We start from the raw sequence: 18,513 nt of genomic DNA, 5'->3' as shown, positions 1-18,513 counted from the left end.
TTTTTCAAATCGACGTATCTAACTTTTTCACTGATCTGAGTAAATTCATGGTCAATGTTGACGACCATTTCACTAAAATAGTTTTTTTTTATAAAAAGACTTTTCATAAGTTTTTTCGTACTTAACATCACCAGGGATATAGCACGCACTGGGTAAGAAACAAAACCTACTCATTCCATATCATTCTCACGATGAATTTTGACAAAAATATACATACACCGGGTTGATACGTCATGCCAGATACGTCGCTTTTGTATGGTGCCAGTTTGGTGTATCTGTTACTTTGAATTTTGTCTAGATACGTCGTTTGGTTTTCTCATATATCAAAACGGTGTAGGGTAAGTGCTCCAATTATGGCTATAGTACCAATTATTTGCCATAGTTGATTTTCATCCTTTAACGATGTAAATCAACAAGAAATAAAATATGAACAACAGATCACGTTCACAAAAGATGGTTACACTCATTCAAACTCCACATTTTGCTCAAATTATGGTAGGAATAAATCATTTTCCTTAAAATTTCGGCTTCCTTGCACCCTTTTTCGCCATAGTGTACCAGTTATGGCTAATCCCATAAGGAATGCATGCAAATAGTGCGAAAAGGAACCGAAGTTAACAAATGTAGCCATAACTGGTACAGGGTTCCTATCATTGGCACACGCTTTATTAAATACTAAAAGTAGTTTTGGCTCCGTTTCTATATTTTTCCTGTAAAGTATGCTAGCTCAGCTATCTTTTAACGTATTGGTGACATTCGTTGTTCTTCTTGTTATTTTTATACAAATAGTTTTCCTTATGTAGTGCCATAATTGGTACAGGCACCCTATCTATCAGCAAAGTTGTAAACATTAAAAAAGTTAGATACGTCGTTTCGAAGAATATGCTTGGTTAAACAAATAAAGCAATAAATGATCAAACGTTGATGAGGATTCTTTAATTTGCTTTTTAAATCATATACATGCAGCTGAAAACCCGGATTTGTTTACATTATCGAGTTACGTCGGATTGAAAAGTTATGCTTGAGTTGTCCCATGTTAATGGGGATTCTCATAGAACATGGGACAAGGAATGTCATAAAGCTTGAGTCAATTAATATCTGGACGCAAGAAACCGGAGCTATCTCAGAAAAAAGTTATTGAAATAAAAAAAAGTTTTGCACTTTCAAAGAAAAATGACTTGTTTTTAATAAAATCTCGAACCTTTCTTCGAATGCCACCAATAATGTCTTGGACAGTCCGTTGAATAACTTAAGTGGCCATTTTCTTCCACTATATTTCCTTCTCCGTCGCATCCCGAACCACCTCTCCACTCTTCTTCCACTTCTGCTTGACAATTGCCCAAAATTTCTCAATTGGGAGGAAGTGAGTGCTGTTTGAGAAATAGATATCCTTTTCCATGAAATCCACCCCGTTGCCTCGATATCACTGTAGCAATTCTCCACTTTAGTGGCAGCTTGTCAAATTTTCATTTTCATTTTCATTTTCATTTTGCAGCGTTTGGTGGGGCAATAAGAGCGCAAGTCAATCCAAAGCCGAAGATCAAGGAGGGGTAATGGCCGTAATAGTCCGTGCGGACCACATGAACACCATCGGATGGGTAATGGTATGGGTTGGGGAAAGGGGTTGGATTAGACTTGGCACAATAATGCAAATAATACTACGAAATTTTAAAAATTTTGTTGATCATCATTGTTGATTATTATTGTATCCAAATAAAAAATAATGGTAATTATCAAAGACGAAAAGTATGTGATACACTTCTTGATTTAAAATGCAATTAATTCATAGAATAATAAATAAGATCAACTATTCTGAATTAAAAAAGAGAAAATTATATTTTAAATTATATTTCAATACTAAAATTTGAGTTATAGACCATAGAAAAGTTATAGGAATTTTCATTGAAGTTCAATTAAGTATGATGTAATCCTAATCATGTCGTTATCAAAAAGAAGCGTCTAACAAAATTTCTTTTATCTTTCTGTCATGCTTTAATATTACCTAGAGATCAACAAAAATTTGTATATTCGGTCAGATGAGTAATACTCATTGAGTATGATGTTTTTTATGAGTTTTCAGTTCAGCTAGTAAGAAATGATAAATGTTTGTCCAAAGTATCAGATAGAACTCATTGACGTCAATAATGTATTTTAAGAATTGAGTATTGATCACACGTTGGCTTTGTAAAGATATCTACTTTGTCGTTATAAATTAAGTTGTCCATCTTACTAAATAAGTGATCAGTTTTTGTCATGTCAAGCTGCGTTGGTATCAAAAACTTCTTCCTAACATTGAATCTGTGGAATTTAGGAGTAGGCATTGCAACCTCAAGGATTAGGAAAGGTGGGAGATTAACTTTGTATTGAGCTGTGAAAGAATGTGTTGTTAATTATATGGTCAACGTAATTTACCTTTGAAAAATGGTACCAATAATGCAGTAAGAATTTTGGACATACAGTATCAGACAAAGCAAAACTACCGGCAATCCATTTTAATACAAAATGGTAACGATGCTTGATTTTCAGTGAGCAGATTAGGTTAGTTTCTTGTGTTTCTTGTTCTTGTGTCTTCAGTACTAAGAAGTTTAGTTAATAATTATAACAAAGTGGAGGAAAATTTTGTATCGACTTCCTTCCTGCAAATAGAAATAAAATATATCAAAAACAACTAAAAAGGACCCCAGAGCTTCTTTGTCTGATCATAAAAAGTATCGATTCTTGGTGGCACCACGAGTGTGCATCTTTCTCTGTAGAGTAAAGATGCATTTAAGCCCCGAGACCTGACAGCAATCAAGCTGATCACAAGGTTGTGCCTTTGCCCAGGGACTTTAGTGGCAGCTTGTCAAATTAAGCCAAAACTTTACAGGTCCACTGTGATCTACAATGAACGGATGAACAGTTTTTCAGGCACTCCTGCTTGTAAATTTTGGATTCCTCGGACTTGCTTGTCACGAAACCTTGTTTTTTTGCCCACCGCTGCGAATACCTTGCCAAATCAGCAGATTTCATGCAAATTCATCGTCAAAAACTAATTCAAACTTGCTAGATACATCACCCCGACCTGTGGCTTTAAAGATCTTCTGTCCGGAAAGCTGACCTTGATTCATTTTCACATACGTTTCATCGTCCCTGAAAATTCATCCTTCGTACTTTGTCAGAACCTCGTCATACAACTTCCGGGCACGTGTTTTGGTCTCTAGGTTGTGCTTTAGTATCCTGTTAGGCTGCTTACTGACCCGAAAAGATCAGAAACCTTCTCGCAGATGAATTCTCCTGACGATTCCTTGGCAGGCATTATTTTTTTGACGACATCATTATCCGACTGCCCAGGATTTGCCCCAAATGTTCTCAACACCTTCAAATGCAACTTCCGATCCTAAGTTTCACTACGACGCTTGTTGTGATCTTGTCGATCGATAGTATGCCCCTGACGGAAACGTTTGAGACAGCTGCACACGGTTAATTTGTCCAATATTAACGATTTCGCAATTCTTTATTACACCAACGAACCTAACCTCAAAATGACTGACAATTCACAGGTCATTTTGACAGATGTAATATGAGCATGAAAAGGACGGCAACAAGATCGATAAAGTAGAATATATGATCCGTCTTTTTCGTGCATGTGTGTGGTTCGTCAAAATGACCTCAGAAGTGTCAAACATTTTCATGGCTAGCTTTGTTGGTGTAATGAAGAATTTTTTAATCTGATCCCGTCGGATTTTCGAAGTGATTGATCAAAATTCATATTCGGTTCGCAGCGTTCATCACATGTAACTTAATTCGAAACAAAACAAAACGTGACGAAATTTTCAGCACTGAAGGAGGTAGCATTCCAAAACAAATTGCTGTCAAAATTTGTCATATCCGACTCGGTGCAAACGTTTTAACTGCAAGTCCGCTAACTGCAACAAATTTTCAGTTATCGCACCGCTATCCGTCAAACTGAAATGTCAGCAGCGAAGCAATGTTTTTGGCATGCACTTTTGATGCAGTGCGATGTTTTCCGAATGCACATTGGCTGCATTCTGCAGCAACTGACAATTAATTGGCGTCTGTCAGTTGTTGCAGCTATCGAATTCCATTCGGTAAGTGAAACGTAAACATGTTGCAGTTATCGAACGTCTACTGTACATATGATGATATTGTAGATAAAATTAAAAATATTGTTTTATCAGATATGAAATATAGCGACCTGTGTAATTTTCAGTTGCTTGAAAATTTTGATTGTCTTCAGCTTCAGGCGCAGTCTTGTAAACATTTTAATTTTTTTATGAAATTAGCCTGTTAGAGATCGTGGAATGTTGAAACATAGATTGGTTAACGTCAAATGGACGAACTTAACACTTCTCCAGGATTGACAATGGACTACCCGCTTGGCGCACACCCACAGTTGATCAGCAGGAGTAAATCAATTTTATTTTGTATGGTGAAAAGCATCTAAACTTATATTACTTGAAATAGAAAACTTTTACTGAAAAAAATATTTGGTAGGCTTAATAGTAGTCACCGGGGTCTCCAGTTAGCCTAGTGGTTAAGGCTATGGATCGCCAATCCGGAGATGGCGGGTTCGATTCCCGTTCCGGTTGGGAAAATTTTCTCGACTTCCTGGGCATAGTGTATCATTGTGCTTGCCTCACAAGGTACAAAATTCATGCAATTGTAGGCAAAGAAAGCCCTCCAATTTTTTTTCTCTGTTCGGGACATAACCACTGCGACCAATATTTGATCTATTGTGGTATACCCCGTGTCCTTTGTATAGTGCATGTCGTATTACTTTATCACCATTGAGAAGTTATAAAGTATTCGGTTTTGTTACAGTAGTCATTTTCAACTTAATCGCAAGGAAGGGTTCTGATTGATAGGTTCCGCTTTTAACACGCTCCTTTTTCAGTCATAATCGGATCCCTTACCGAAAAAGTCAAGAAATTATACCGATATTGACCATGCATCGGAACCCTAGTCCCTACCGCCTCAAACCAGTGAGCACCGATTTAAAGATTAGGATTACTAATCCATTTTTTCCTTGGTTCAAGATCCATCTCGGCCAGAACCAAACCGAGACCTATCACTTTTACCAAGGTGTGAAATGTATAATAAGGACCAAAGTTTTTCCTTTAATTACTAAAATAGGCTGTTCCATAGTTGGAAGCAGTTAGGACTAGGGTTTGGTTTGGTAGATCTTTCGCCGCAACGCAACCCAAGAAGGTGATCTACCCACGCTACGGGCTCCGTTAAAGATCGGGCATGTTTTAAACCCCCTCAACCATTCATCCCTCAGCACGGGTCGCCTGACACCTTGGATTGGGGTTACCTGTTTGGAGGACTTTTACCCCCGGAACAGGTGGTCCGTAGTGCTATTCTAAGCCGGCAGCTACACGGACAAGGCCCTCCAATTAATAACTGTGGAAGTGCTCAAAGAACACTAAGTTGGAGAGAGGCAGGCCAAGTTCCAGTGAGAACGTAGAGCCATACAGAAGAAGAAGAATAGTAGTCACCATTATGCACAACCACTACCAAATATTTTTTCGAATAATGTAAATATTCGAATAATGTATTCGCCATACAATAATTTTGCGATTTACTTTTAGCGATTTTTCGCGCATAGAAGCTAGCGCCACATTGGTCGATGCGGAGACAAGGAAAACAGCCGATGTAGTTAATTCATGGACCAAAACCAATAAATGAAACCTCGTCATCTTGTGATCGTAAATAGTTATTCCTTCGAGGATAACCGGACACTTTTATGTTTTGTGTTGTAAGTGTGAATTCGTGATGTTATATTTAAATGTGAATTTGTATTGGTCTATTTATTTTTCGTAATGAAAAATAAAATAGAGCATTTATTTATAAGGTTCCATTATTGTTTGTTTGTGATATGGCACAAAACGTGGGCCATTACTGTTCTATTTTTTTTATTTGTAACATATTCTTATTCATTAATCCTGAATGAATGGATCACTAAAATAACTAAAACGACCGCTATGACATGAACAGATAGCGCCACCGTAGCCTTGTGTGTTTGACGTAACTCGACTGCTGTCACTGTGTTACCGTCCATTTACGGTGGCGCTTTTGTTTGGATGCGGTGAGTAGCGGAAAAGTCGGCTTCAATGATCCATTGATTTATGATCAATCACTAACGCTCTAGCAGTAACTAACGAGAGGCCTGGCATTTCCTCACTCACTGCGCGCAATGCGCAGTTTCTAAAGGCAAAGCGCAAAGAGCAGGTGGCTACGCAATGAGAAATAAAAAGAACGCAGTGAACAAACTCACACGCAGAGAGCAGTTTGCCATTACACACTGCGTTATTTGTTCTGCTCACTGTGAAAGAGTGTGAAAGTAAATTGACAATGAGTGAGGCGAAACGAAGTGAAATCAGAGACAAACAGACGTAACACTGTCGAAATTTGCTTCCTATATTTGTCAAGATCCTGATTACTTTGAGAATTGATGTTTTCGGTAAAGTTGTTAGGCTGATCAAGGGCCTAAAGGTTATGGATCGTTTGATTCAGTATTCCACCACTAGGTGGTGCTAGAGGTCAAACAAATTTTATATTTCATATATCTCAGGACACTGATCACTTAGAAAGTTGGTGTCTTCGGCAATGTTGTTTGGTAAGTCAAGGGCTCAAAGTAAATGGACCACTTGTTTCGAAACTCCGCCACTAGGCGGCGCTAGTTACACGTTTGCAAGATCATGAAAATGATTGATTTTTTTTTATTAAGTATTCAACATGCTGTATTTTTGTTTTCTACATATTCAAGTCAAGTCAAATGTTTTACAAAGACCAATATGTTAGCCATAAATGTGCTAAATTTCATTTCATTCGGTTCAATAAACTCTGAGATATAGCAGATTAATAAAAAATACTCAAATATGAATCATTTAACTAGAATCGCTCTAACTTCATGTAAAATTATCCAATCAACTCCAAATTTGTACCATTTAGAGCTAACTAGTTGTGCAATAAGCGATAAAAATTTGAGAATTTTTGGTGCACTCTATAGAAAGTTACAGCTTGCTGAATCGCAAAATTAATGAAAGTTGCATGCTTTTTCTAATTGATAACTAGCGCCATCTACTGGCAGAATATTGAAACAATTTACCAATCAACTGAAAGGCCTTAACTAACCAAACAACATTGCCGAAGACACCATTTTTCTAAGTGATCAGAATCCTGAAATATTTATAATATAAATTTTGTTTGCTCTGTAGCGCCGCCTAGTGGAGGAATTTTTAATCAAACGAATCATAATTGGTAAGTTTTTAACCAGCCAAATATTTTTCCGAAGACATCAACTCTCGAAGTTATCACGATCATGAGATATTTGGTATAAAAAACTCGTCAGTATTACGTCTGTTTATTTCTGACATAACAGAAGTCACAGACAACAAGATGTGACACTTGTGAAAATTTCATACCGTATATCTCAGCAACATGATTACTTAGATAGTTAGTGTGTTTGATAAATTTGTTAGAATAGTCAAGGTCTTGCTAGTGATAGGCCGTTTGGTTATAAATACCTCCACTAGGTGGCGATAGCGATCAAGCAAATTTTATATTCCATATATCTCAGGACTCTGATCACTTAGAAAGATGGTGTCTTCGGCAATGTTGTTTGGTTGGTTAAGGCCTTTCCGTTGATTGGTCAATTGTTTCAATATTCTACCGCTAGGTGACGCTAGTTAAAAATGAGTAGAAGCATGCAACTTTCACTATTTATCGCAAAAATATTCAGCAATCTGTAACTTTTTATAAAGTGCACCAAAAATACTCAAATTTTTATCGTTTATTGCACAATTAGTTAGCTCTAAATGGTACAAATTTGGGCTTGATTGGATAATTTTTCATGAAGTTAGAGCGATTCTAGGGTGCCTGTACCAGTTATCGCACCACCTAAGAAAAACTATTTCTACAAAAATAAGAAGAAGACCGACGAATGTAAACAACAAGTCAAATGATTGATTAGTTTTCAAACTTTACAGGAAAAATATAAAACCGGAGCCAAAACTGCTTTTAGTATTTATTACGGCGTGTGCCAATGTAAGTAACCCTGTACCAGTTATGGATACATTTGTTAATTTGGGTTCCACTTCGCACTATTTACATGCATTCCTTAAGGGATTTGCCATAACTGGTACACTATGGCGAAATAGGGTGCAAGGAGGCCGAAAAGTTAAGGAAAATTATTTATTTCTACCATAATTTGAGGAAATTGTGTAGTTTGAATGAATGCAATCATCTTTTGTAATCGTGATGTGTTGTTCACGATTTTTTTCTTGTTGATTTGTATCTTTGAAGTTTGAAAATCAACTATGGCGAATTTGAGGTACTATAGCCATAACTGGTACACTGAGCCTAGTTAAATGATTCATATTTGAGTATTTTTCATTAAGCTGCTATATCTCAGAATTTAGTGAACCGAATGAAATGAAATTTTGCACATTCACGGCTAACATATTGGTCTTTGTAGAACATTTGACTTGACTTGAATATGTTCAAAGAAAACAAAATTACAGCATGTTGAATACTTAATGAAAAAAATCAATCATTTGCATGACATTGGAAATGTGTAACTAGCGCCGCCTAGTGGCAAAATTTCGAAACAAATTGTCCATGAACTGTAAGCCCTTGTCCTACCAAACAACAATGCCCAAGACACCATCTTCCTAAGTGATCAGAGTCCTGAGATATATGAAATATAATATTTGTTCGATCACTAGCGCCGCCTAATGGAAGAATTCCGAATCATACTACCCATTACCAGTAGGTCCTTGACCAGCCTAATAATTATGCCGAAAACACCAACTCTGTAAGTTATCAGGATCCTGAGATATATAGGCAGAAATTTTCGTCAGTGTTACGTTCGTTTATCTGTGATTTCTGTCATGCCAACTGCGCAATGAGTATGCGTGCATCATGCGTCCTTTACTCTTTGCGTGAAACAGATACATTACGCACTGCGGAAAAACGCACTGCGCCTCAAAGAGCAAAAGATCCGTGAGAATGGGCATCCGTACGCAGCACATTCGTTTGTATTGAATGCGCGCGGCCAGTGGCTCACTGCGTTTTTACACTTTGATGAGAATTTCAGCCCTGACGAGGGGTCCATCAATTTGAGCAAGGGTTTCTAGCAAGATTTTTTATCCTCACTTAAAATATGTTTAAAAAGAAATTGTAAATAGTGGGTCGGTCTCAGCAAGAATAACTCCAAGAATGTTGCTGCGTGGTTTCTTGATAGATATGGCATTGGATGACCAATCCGGAGACGACGTTTCCCGTTCCGGTTGGGAAATTTTCTCTTCAGTCTCTTCAGTCAATAAGCGTGGAAATTCTCAAAGAACACCAAATTGTATAAAATGCAAGACAAGTTTGGAACGTAGAATCACAAGGTGTGGAACGTAGAAGAAGAAGTGGAAAGAATAGAATGAAGTTGTTGGAAATCATGATTGATAATTACACAAAAAATTTGTTACCATCGTAATTCATTTTTTTTTATTTTCGAGGAGTTCATTGAATTTGTATTATAAATATCAGCTTCATCAAAACACAATTAAAATTCATATCATACGAGAATATTAAAATTATAATACATTTCATATGCGTGACACGACCGTATGATAACAACTAGTACAACTAGTCATCAGTCGAGTCGACATAAAGTAATTTCAATTACACAATTGTTTAAAAGAAAAAAATACGAATCACAAACAAATTAAAAAAAAATAAGTGTGGCTTACCTAGATGGGCTGTGATACTTCACGGCGGCAATTCATAGCTCTGGAAAAGGAACTACAAGCAAAATGAATTAGTCTCTAATACATAATGGAATAGCATTTGACATATAATAGTGGGTTCTAAATTCTCCAAGATAGGGGTGCAATAGTATAGTACTTTCTCCGTGAACCGTCTGTCAGTTTGTTTTTCCAGAAACAATACACAATTTGTATATAATATGGGGATTTTTTTTTTCATTATCGGGAAAAGATTTGAATTATTCAAAGAACGATTCTAGACAAACACTTGAAAAGGTGAAAAAACGATTGTAAACTATAAATTCTGCTGTGTAGCCTGGATAAAATTTCATACAATTACTGAAACTCGTACTAGCGGTACATAGATGGAATTGACTTTTATTTTTAGAGAAAACAAAACATCGTTTTTAAAACATTCAATAGCATTTTTTCATGCACAATTTAATCAATGATATCAATGCACGCTGTTTTCCATGATGAATAAACCTTAAAGGTATAAGTTAATAAGTGGAAAAACACCTGGCTAAGAGACTTAAGTTTACAACGGATGTTCAGCTCTTTTCAAATGTTGGTAGATTTGTCTTTGACCTTTCGATCCAATTCCGCCCGTTGATGAAAAAGGATCCCCATCTCTATTACATTCACACTTACTTTCGCAGCCCAACTTCATTGGCCCTGGCAGCGTTCATCATACGGTGCAGTTTCATGTGGCGATCCAGAATGTCCTCCTTGGGGAACTGCTTATTGCAAATAGTGCAATCGTAACTGCCTTTCTCCTGACTGGAATCATCGTCGTCATCCGAGTCGAGATCGATGACCTCTTCGTTGCCCAAGCCGAGCAACGGATCGGCTCCGTCGGAACCTTCCAGCCCAACCGGGGTTGAGTTGGAATCGTCGTTCATGGCCATGGAAGAGGACGCCCCCTTGAGAATCGATTCCGGTTTAATTATTACAAAGTCGCCGTTGGAGACACCGGTCGAGGACGATGAAGCACCAGCATGTTTTCGCTTTTGGGTACGGCAAACGTGATTGCTCAGCTCAAGGGCGTTTTCACACAGCTGGGGACACGTGCTACACTGCACCACATTCTTATCCTTGTGCACGTACTGCAAATGCAGCATCAACGTTTGCTGGCGCGTTAGCTGTTTTCCACATTGTTTGCATATGATTTCTTCTGCCATGGGGTTTTCATCATCGTGTTCATCGTGGTGGCGCTCCAGCTGCAGGTAGGAATCGAAATTCGAGTCGCACTCATTGCATTGCGTTAGCTCTATGGGGCTGTGCGTTTTCATGTGCATATCCAGACTTGAGTTATACAGGAAACCCACGCCACAGAAGCTACATTTGCGTGGTTGTTCAGTTGTTGGAGAGTTTGTAGCACTGCGAGAACTGTCCGATTTTACCGGATCATCTTGCTTCGGAGGATCATAGTCTTCGTCTTCTTCCTCTTCTGATTCTTCCTCATCCTGTGCAACTCTCGATGACGGAGGCCTGTTTAGAAATAAAAAGAATAAAGTAGGATTTGAGCATACTAGAAATACAATAAAAAGAAAACAGTTGAACTAGCAAGGAAACAGACCAAAACATAAAATTTATCACGGAAGAATTTCAAGAGAAATATCAGCATTACCTCCTGCAGAAATCTCGAACCGTAATCAGGAGAAAACTTTAAGAAAAAATCCGAAAAACCCCCGAGAGACATCCCAGGACCAACATCGGAAGCAATCTTCTGAGAGAACCGGGAGAAATTTTGAGACAAATCACAGATGAAAGTTCAAAAGAAAAAAACTGCGAACCTTTGGGAAATATGCCGCCTGAAATTTCTGTACAAATCCGGGGAGAAGCTCTAGAGAAAAGCAAACTGAAATTCCGAAAATTTCTTGAACGGTAGAACTACGGTAGAAATCCCGGGAGAAACTTCTCCAGAAATCCTAGGAGGAGCTCTAGTAAAAATTCCAGGAATAACTTCTGTAGAAACTATGGGAGAAATCCCGAAAAGATCTTCTTGGGAAGTCCCAAAAAGAAGGCGAAACTCTAGGAGAAATTCCTCAATATCTGGGAGAAACTTTTGTGGAGATCTCGGGATGGATCCTGGAAGAAATTCCACGAAAATTTCAATTGGAGAAAACAAAGTATACTATAGAAACTCCGGAAAACTCCACGAGATACTTTGGGAGTAATACCAGGAAACCCAATGGAAACAAGTTTGGAAAGAACCCTGGAAGTAGATAGCCTGACATACTCTTTTAAAATCTACAAACATACTCACACTTTCAGGGCATTAACCCTGCCACCGGCCACGTAGCCGCTTTCCTTCAGTTTCTGCATCAGCTCCCGTCGCTTGGTTTTGATGCGGTGTTTCTTCGCCAGATGGAGCTTCAGGTGACCCCACTTGCCGTACTTTTCGCCGCATACATAACAGTACAGTATGTCCGTGTAGCACCGGTGCACTTCACCTTTGCGTGTTAGAATGTCACACCGCTTGCACTCTTGTGTGAAATCACTCTGCTGGTGGTACTTGTGAGTAGCCTGTAGAAAGTGAAAAAGATTAGTTTGAATGTCGGTCCCTATCACTGTGAAACACTCACCAAATGCATTTCGTATCCAGGTCGGGAGTTGTACTCCTTTCGACAGAATTTGCACTTAAACCGCTTCTTCATAGTTGCTATCTTCTGCGATTTTTTCAGTTTCGTTGGAGAAACAACGGGTTTGGGCGGAGTTGGAGGTCTTTTCGGGGGTCTGCCACGTGGTCTGCTAGGTTTTGGGACAGCTACTTCCATTTCTTCTTTCTGCGGCATCAAAAGATCTTCCGGATCGTCGGCACCCATATCGTAGCGATTGTAATGGCTAGCGCTGGGAATCACTTGCGGATTATAGCCATATTCGTGGTGAGACTGATCCCTATGCGCGCCACCACCCGGTACCGTTCCGTAGCACTTCTGATACCGATGGAACAAAATTTGTGTGTTCGTGACGCAAGTATCACGAAAAAAGTGAATTTCTAGCAGTCTCGATTTACAGTCTACGCAAATCATGGTGGAAATGCCTTCGTTCTCGTTAATGCTCACACTGGTGAACTGGAGAAATATGTCCGCCAATCTATCGTCGAAAGCGGACACCAGATTTGTTCTATCCGTACTCAAACATGAGCGGCAAATCTGCACAAATTCCTCTATAGGACTCGGTTGCATGTGCAATGGATATTCCGGCATTGAATGATGATTATCTTCAGTGCATTTGCGTGGCACCATTTCCTCCAGTAAAGATTCTTCGTCATCGTCGTCCACCGCTACCGGTTCTTCCTCCTTCATCGTCATCGAATCATTGTCAGGCATTTCGTGAGTGTAGTGTACCGGATTGTGGCCCGATATGGCCGGGACATTCCGGCTCGGCATGACATGTTCCTTCAGCATGGCAGTTCTCCCCATAGAGATCACGTCGTCGTAGTTCAGTAAGTCTTTTGTAAGCTGAAATCAAGAGCATTGTATGTTATAGTTGTACCTACTGTATTTTATCTAAGGAGTTTTGTATAGATGCTTGGCTAAATTAACATTAGCATATTTTTATCTTTAACTGTGTCATTTGGAACTGTGTCAAACGGAATTGGAACGCAGTGGCATACGTATTGTGTACAAAATTTCAATACAATTGGTTAGGAATTGACTGAGGTATAGCAAAAATGCCTTCGGTGGAAGCTTAATGAAGTAGTTTACTTATCCAAGCTCAACATTTAGGACGTCTTTTACCAAGTGGAGTTAGATGATTGATGATGAGAGCTGTGTGGTACTGAATCTGCATTGTTCATCGACTAGACTTCCAATGCACGTTAGTAGCACATGGTCTGCCAAATTCACATCAAGCAATCTAGTAAGCGCGCAAAACTGTCGTCGCGTCACTACTTCGCGAACGTCGAAGTGTAAACACAACTTACTTCCTAAGGGCACCCGCTTGTCCACAATAATTCCAAGCTCCACAAGAGCAAATCCCTGATATTCGAATATCAAATGTTCGGAAGAAACATCATTTCATTTAATTTATTTAGTTCAACATCAAATTCATGATAACACTGAATCAACAATTTGCCGCCTTCTTCTTCTTCTTCTTCTTGGCGTAACGTCCTCACTGGGACAAAGCCTGCTTCTCAGCTTAGTGTTCTATGAGCACTTCCACAGTTATTAACTGAGAGCTTCCTCTGCCAATGACCATTTTGCATGTGTATATCGTGTGGCAGGCACGAAGATACTCTATGCCCAAGGAAGTCAAGGAAATTTCCTTTACGTAAAGATCCTGGACCGACCGGGAATCGAACCCGTCACCCTCAGCATGGTCATGCTGAATACCCGTGCGTTTACCGCCTCGGCTATATGGGCCCAATTTGCCGCCATAATACTCGATTTGCAGCTGCAGTTCTCCAACGTCGGTCACGCCCAACGCTCGCCAGATCACGCTCCACCTCGTGCTCTCTGCGCTCCACGCCTTCTTGTACCAACCGGATGGTTCGCAAACACCAACTTTTCAGGGTTGTTGTCCGGCATTCTTGCAACATGCCCTGTACACCGTATCTGTCCAGCTTTAGCCACTTTCAGGATGTTGGGTTCACCGTAGAGTGCAGCGAGCTCGTTAATTCAAAAAGAGGAGAACACATTGGTTCCCCCTTATTAGGGATTTTCAGAATGAGTCTGATTTTGGGACATATACGATTGGCGTCAAGTCCAGGCTGTCTTCATTTCGAAGGCGCAGGAAAGAATGATAAAACCAAACTTAAGATACTCAAATGGAAAAGGTACTTTGATAGTACATAAATCACAAATTTATGTGAGCATTGCCTTTGTGAAAAATCCAATTCGTTTATCATAGTCGAAAATCTACGATCTGAGCACTAAATACGGTATGTAGTTCAAAAGTTCGTAAAAACACTTAATGAAAAAGGAGTTGCTCTTATAGCATTTCTTGATATCGATGGCACAGTGGAAAGAATGGAGCATGCCCTCAATCTCACTTTTTCCTGGTGTCAAAGGGAACAACTACATAGGTATAAATCCCACTAAAATCTTTCATTATTTCTTTCATCTAACTGAAACCCCATTTCTTGAACCAAACACTATTAGTTTTTTTCAAGTGAAGTTAATATCTAACCGGATGTATAGCCATCACTGGTGCAGTTCGTAGTATACCCACTTTGACTCTAGATGCTTCACCTGCCCCGATTAGATCAATTCACAAAGCTGGAAATAGAATAAAGTGCTCTAAGGTTAAAAAGAACAAAAACACTGCTATCGGAAGACCTCAGTCATCTCAGTATACTAAAAGAATTTGTCATAAATACCGCTATTGAATATTGTAGTGACTGGGTGGAAACGGTAGTCAGTTATGATTTACCTTAAGGTGTGTTCATTCCTTCCCGTCAGGAATGGGAAGAAGGTAGACCCAGCGTTTCAAATATGCAGCTCAATAAATTTATTCATAAATGGTTCGAGAATGAATAATAGAGTGGGTCATCGTTTATATGGAAAAATGAAAAATTCAATGGTATCCCTTCAGATCAAAGCTGTTTTGATCCCATTTCAGGACCCAAATAAGTGAGAAACGATCGGTTATGTCTACGTTTTGCGCATCGCGTTTAAAGTTTGTATGGGGTTTTGCATGGAAAAACACACTTTTTTTGCATTTCTGTCATAACAAGCTCGAATTTTTCTAAAACCATGTAACCAATAAAGTAAAAACATAGCCTGGGGTGTCCTGAAAAACTTTGTCGAAGACCGAGAAGTGATCTGATGCTTATGAAAAAAGTTATAGTGTTGGCATTGCTTGGCGAAACAGCATGATTTTGTTGCTATTGTTATTCCTTTACATGTTAAAACATAAACACATGCATGCGGTACGTTGGTTATAACTATTTTCACAAGCATCGGATCGCTTTGCGGTCTTCAACAAAGTTTTTCAGAACATCCTAGGCTATCATTTTACAGTATCGGTTGAAAAGTTTCAGACAAAATTTGACAAAAATGCAAAAAAGTATGTTTTCCCGTACAAAATCCCATACAAATGCGCAATGCGCAAAGTGTAGACGCAACCGATCGTGCTCAAATTTTGCACAGATATTTTGGACCCTAAACGGAACGAAAAAAGCTTTGATCTGAAAAAACGGTTCCGATGACCCACACTAATGAATAATTTAACAGGCCCCGGAATCTATGGCCCTAGAAATAAAAAATCTCTGTTAACATAGGGCAGTGGCCCACAGTATTTCAGGTAGAATACAATATCAGAGTGCGTGTTATTATGCCAGAGGAGCAAGTATAGATTTGCAGAAAAAAAAATGTGTTTTCTATGACAGCCAAGCGCAACTCAATTCGCTTTCTACACTTGCAACTCAAACCTAGTGTGCGAATGCATTCTGGATTTGAAAAACTTATTCATATGCAATCAAGTCTATCTGTATTGAATCCCAGGACATCCGGGAGGAGGAAAACGAGATTGCTGATGAGCTAGCCAGAAATGGATCCGAAGGTTATGAAAGGTTCATTGGCCTAGAGCCCTTCGGTAGGATCTCGAAATGCTCTGTAAAAATGGAACTGAACAAATACATGGTCGGTAAAATCAAATCACATCAAACTGGAATGCACTTTCCCATACTAGCCATTCCACAAGGCTCGTCACGATAAACCCCAAGAAAACCCAACAACTATTAGGTTTCAACAAAAGGGATATTATAACTGGACGTGATTGGCTTCATAAGGCTAGCCTCGCCAGAATGGGGGAATCACACACTGTAACTAAGAATCTCTATTCATCACAAATAGTTGGTCTTGAGGTCTGTCGATACCAAGATATGTAAGTGATACATTTTACTGAGATAACTTGCGTGTTTTACAGCAAAAAGGTATAGGTATTACAATAGACCTCAAATCTGGACGCAGTGATCTTCACACGACAAACGAGAGAGAACCTCACACAGCCAAACACAGCAAACAGGTAAATTGACAGAACTTGCAACTGAGACATGCAGCTTTAGATCCCACTGTTGAGCGAAGCTCGTTGACCAAACTTTGAAGAACAAGGACACCTATTGGGTCGAATTCTGATACCTTTTGGGTATCAAGGTAAACGACGAGATGCAGATTCTGATAGCTTTTGGGTATCAAGGTAAACGACGACATGCAGATTTTTTTTCATTTAACTGATTGTACAATTTGATAAGATCCTGAAATATAACATCGATATTGACGTGAGCATCTTCAACGCAAAAGTTTGGATTTCGACTAATTTTTAAACGGAGAATCTGATTATGAAATAATCTCAATACTCCTAAAGAACCAAATTTGATCCAATTTAAACACCTAAATTAAATTTTAAATTTAAATAAATTTAAAAACCGGCAGTCCATTTAATTGTCGCAAGTAACTGATCATTTTGAAAAGCGACTTAATAATGGATGTCACCCATTACAAAATCTTGGAAGGGAAAGAAAGGGAACCAAGCATTGTTGAATCTGTTTAAGATAAACTCAAATTAACTTACATCGAAATGCAGTTCACAAACGGCCAACACACTGTTAGTGTTCGATTCGCTGGTACCATCTAGCATCCCAATCTGCAGCAGCCACTTGCGCCGTTCGCTGTCATTTCGCGGTACGGGGAAGAACAGTAACGAGGGATTTTCCTCCTTTGTCATTCCGCAGCCGCGAACGGCACAGCTGACGTCTAAATCATCATCATCCTGGATGGCACCTAAAAAGCGAAAACAGAATCGATATGACTTTGCTCAGCTTTAAAAATCTCGAATAATTTAGGTATACAATCAATAAAACACTATGACTTACCTCCATCCACCACCGCCCCGCCGGCACCCGCGGACTGACGCCGAGCCGTGGCATCCGCGTCGGATAGGTCCCTGTCCAGCAGCAGGGTCGGGACCCAACTGACCGACTGACTGTCCCCAGCCCGTGCCGGACGATTTCCGACAAAATGCCGGCTGCAAACCACCGCGTAATCGTAGTTGATTTCGTCACCCCGGGCCGCTGCTTCGATCCACCGCTGGCGACGGTCTTCATTGTGCTGCGGAAACCGGTGAAAGGAAACGGACGCCTTCCCGTACTTGGACGGGCAGCTACGTATGCAACAGTACATTCTACCTAGAGCGAAACAGCTTGGCCACCGATTTGCACTTGGTTTTGATCAATTAATTCACTTAAAACTATGGAAAAACTAAAAATTTGCGCGAGAAGAAAATTTGCTCGGCAGTTTTCCGTCATTCAGGGAAAACAGGTAAACAAAAGCGTCAAAAGTGCATCCAAACGCACTAACACAACCAAGGAGAATACATTTTACTAAGGTGGCGCAGATAAACATTGCAAACCACTGGTTGTCTCTTCCACTCTTCTGGTGTTCTTATGCAACTAAAATAGTGACGTCACTATTTCAGTTCCATAAGAACACCAGAAGAATGGAAGAGACAACCAGTGGTTTGCAATGTTTATCTGCGCCACCTTAGTAAAATGTATTCTCCTTGTAACACAACCGCACACGCGAGTTTTGTTTGACGTCGACGTCAGCTGGGGGAGTTTGGGGCAGGCCCCTGGCGTCAATGAAATTTATCGTAGCCAACATCTAACTGCTTTATACTCATATTTGTGCAAATTGAAACGAGCGTGTAATCAACAAACGCAGCTTTTGTTTAATGTTGTGAACCACACACGAAAAGTACATTCACAATGCGTGTTTGTTGGGTTGCTTTATTCAACTAATCGCAT

At 39.4% G+C, this 18,513-nt stretch overlaps 2 protein-coding genes across 8 annotated transcripts in view; one reads left to right on the top strand and one right to left on the bottom strand.

Moving 5' to 3' along the window:
• LOC109623365 (low-density lipoprotein receptor-related protein 1) overlaps nt 1–18,513 on the top strand; it is an 880,389-nt gene that overhangs the window by 224,394 nt on the left and 637,482 nt on the right. The gene's annotated exons all lie outside the window — the stretch shown is intronic.
• Nucleotides 9,800–18,048, bottom strand: LOC109623329 (uncharacterized). The gene is given in 6 exon segments (XM_062842829.1): nt 9,800–10,462; nt 10,465–11,252; nt 12,031–12,290; nt 12,350–13,228; nt 17,283–17,491; nt 17,584–18,048. Coding segments are annotated over 6 exon segments (2,478 nt in total). The 5' UTR covers nt 17,891–18,048; the 3' UTR covers nt 9,800–10,427.

Source organism: Aedes albopictus, chromosome 3, assembly GCF_035046485.1.
Source record: "Aedes albopictus strain Foshan chromosome 3, AalbF5, whole genome shotgun sequence".
NCBI classification, from domain to species: domain Eukaryota; kingdom Metazoa; phylum Arthropoda; class Insecta; order Diptera; family Culicidae; genus Aedes; species Aedes albopictus.
Note: the sequence above shows the minus strand (reverse complement) of the source record. Positions and strands in the feature narration are given on the sequence as shown.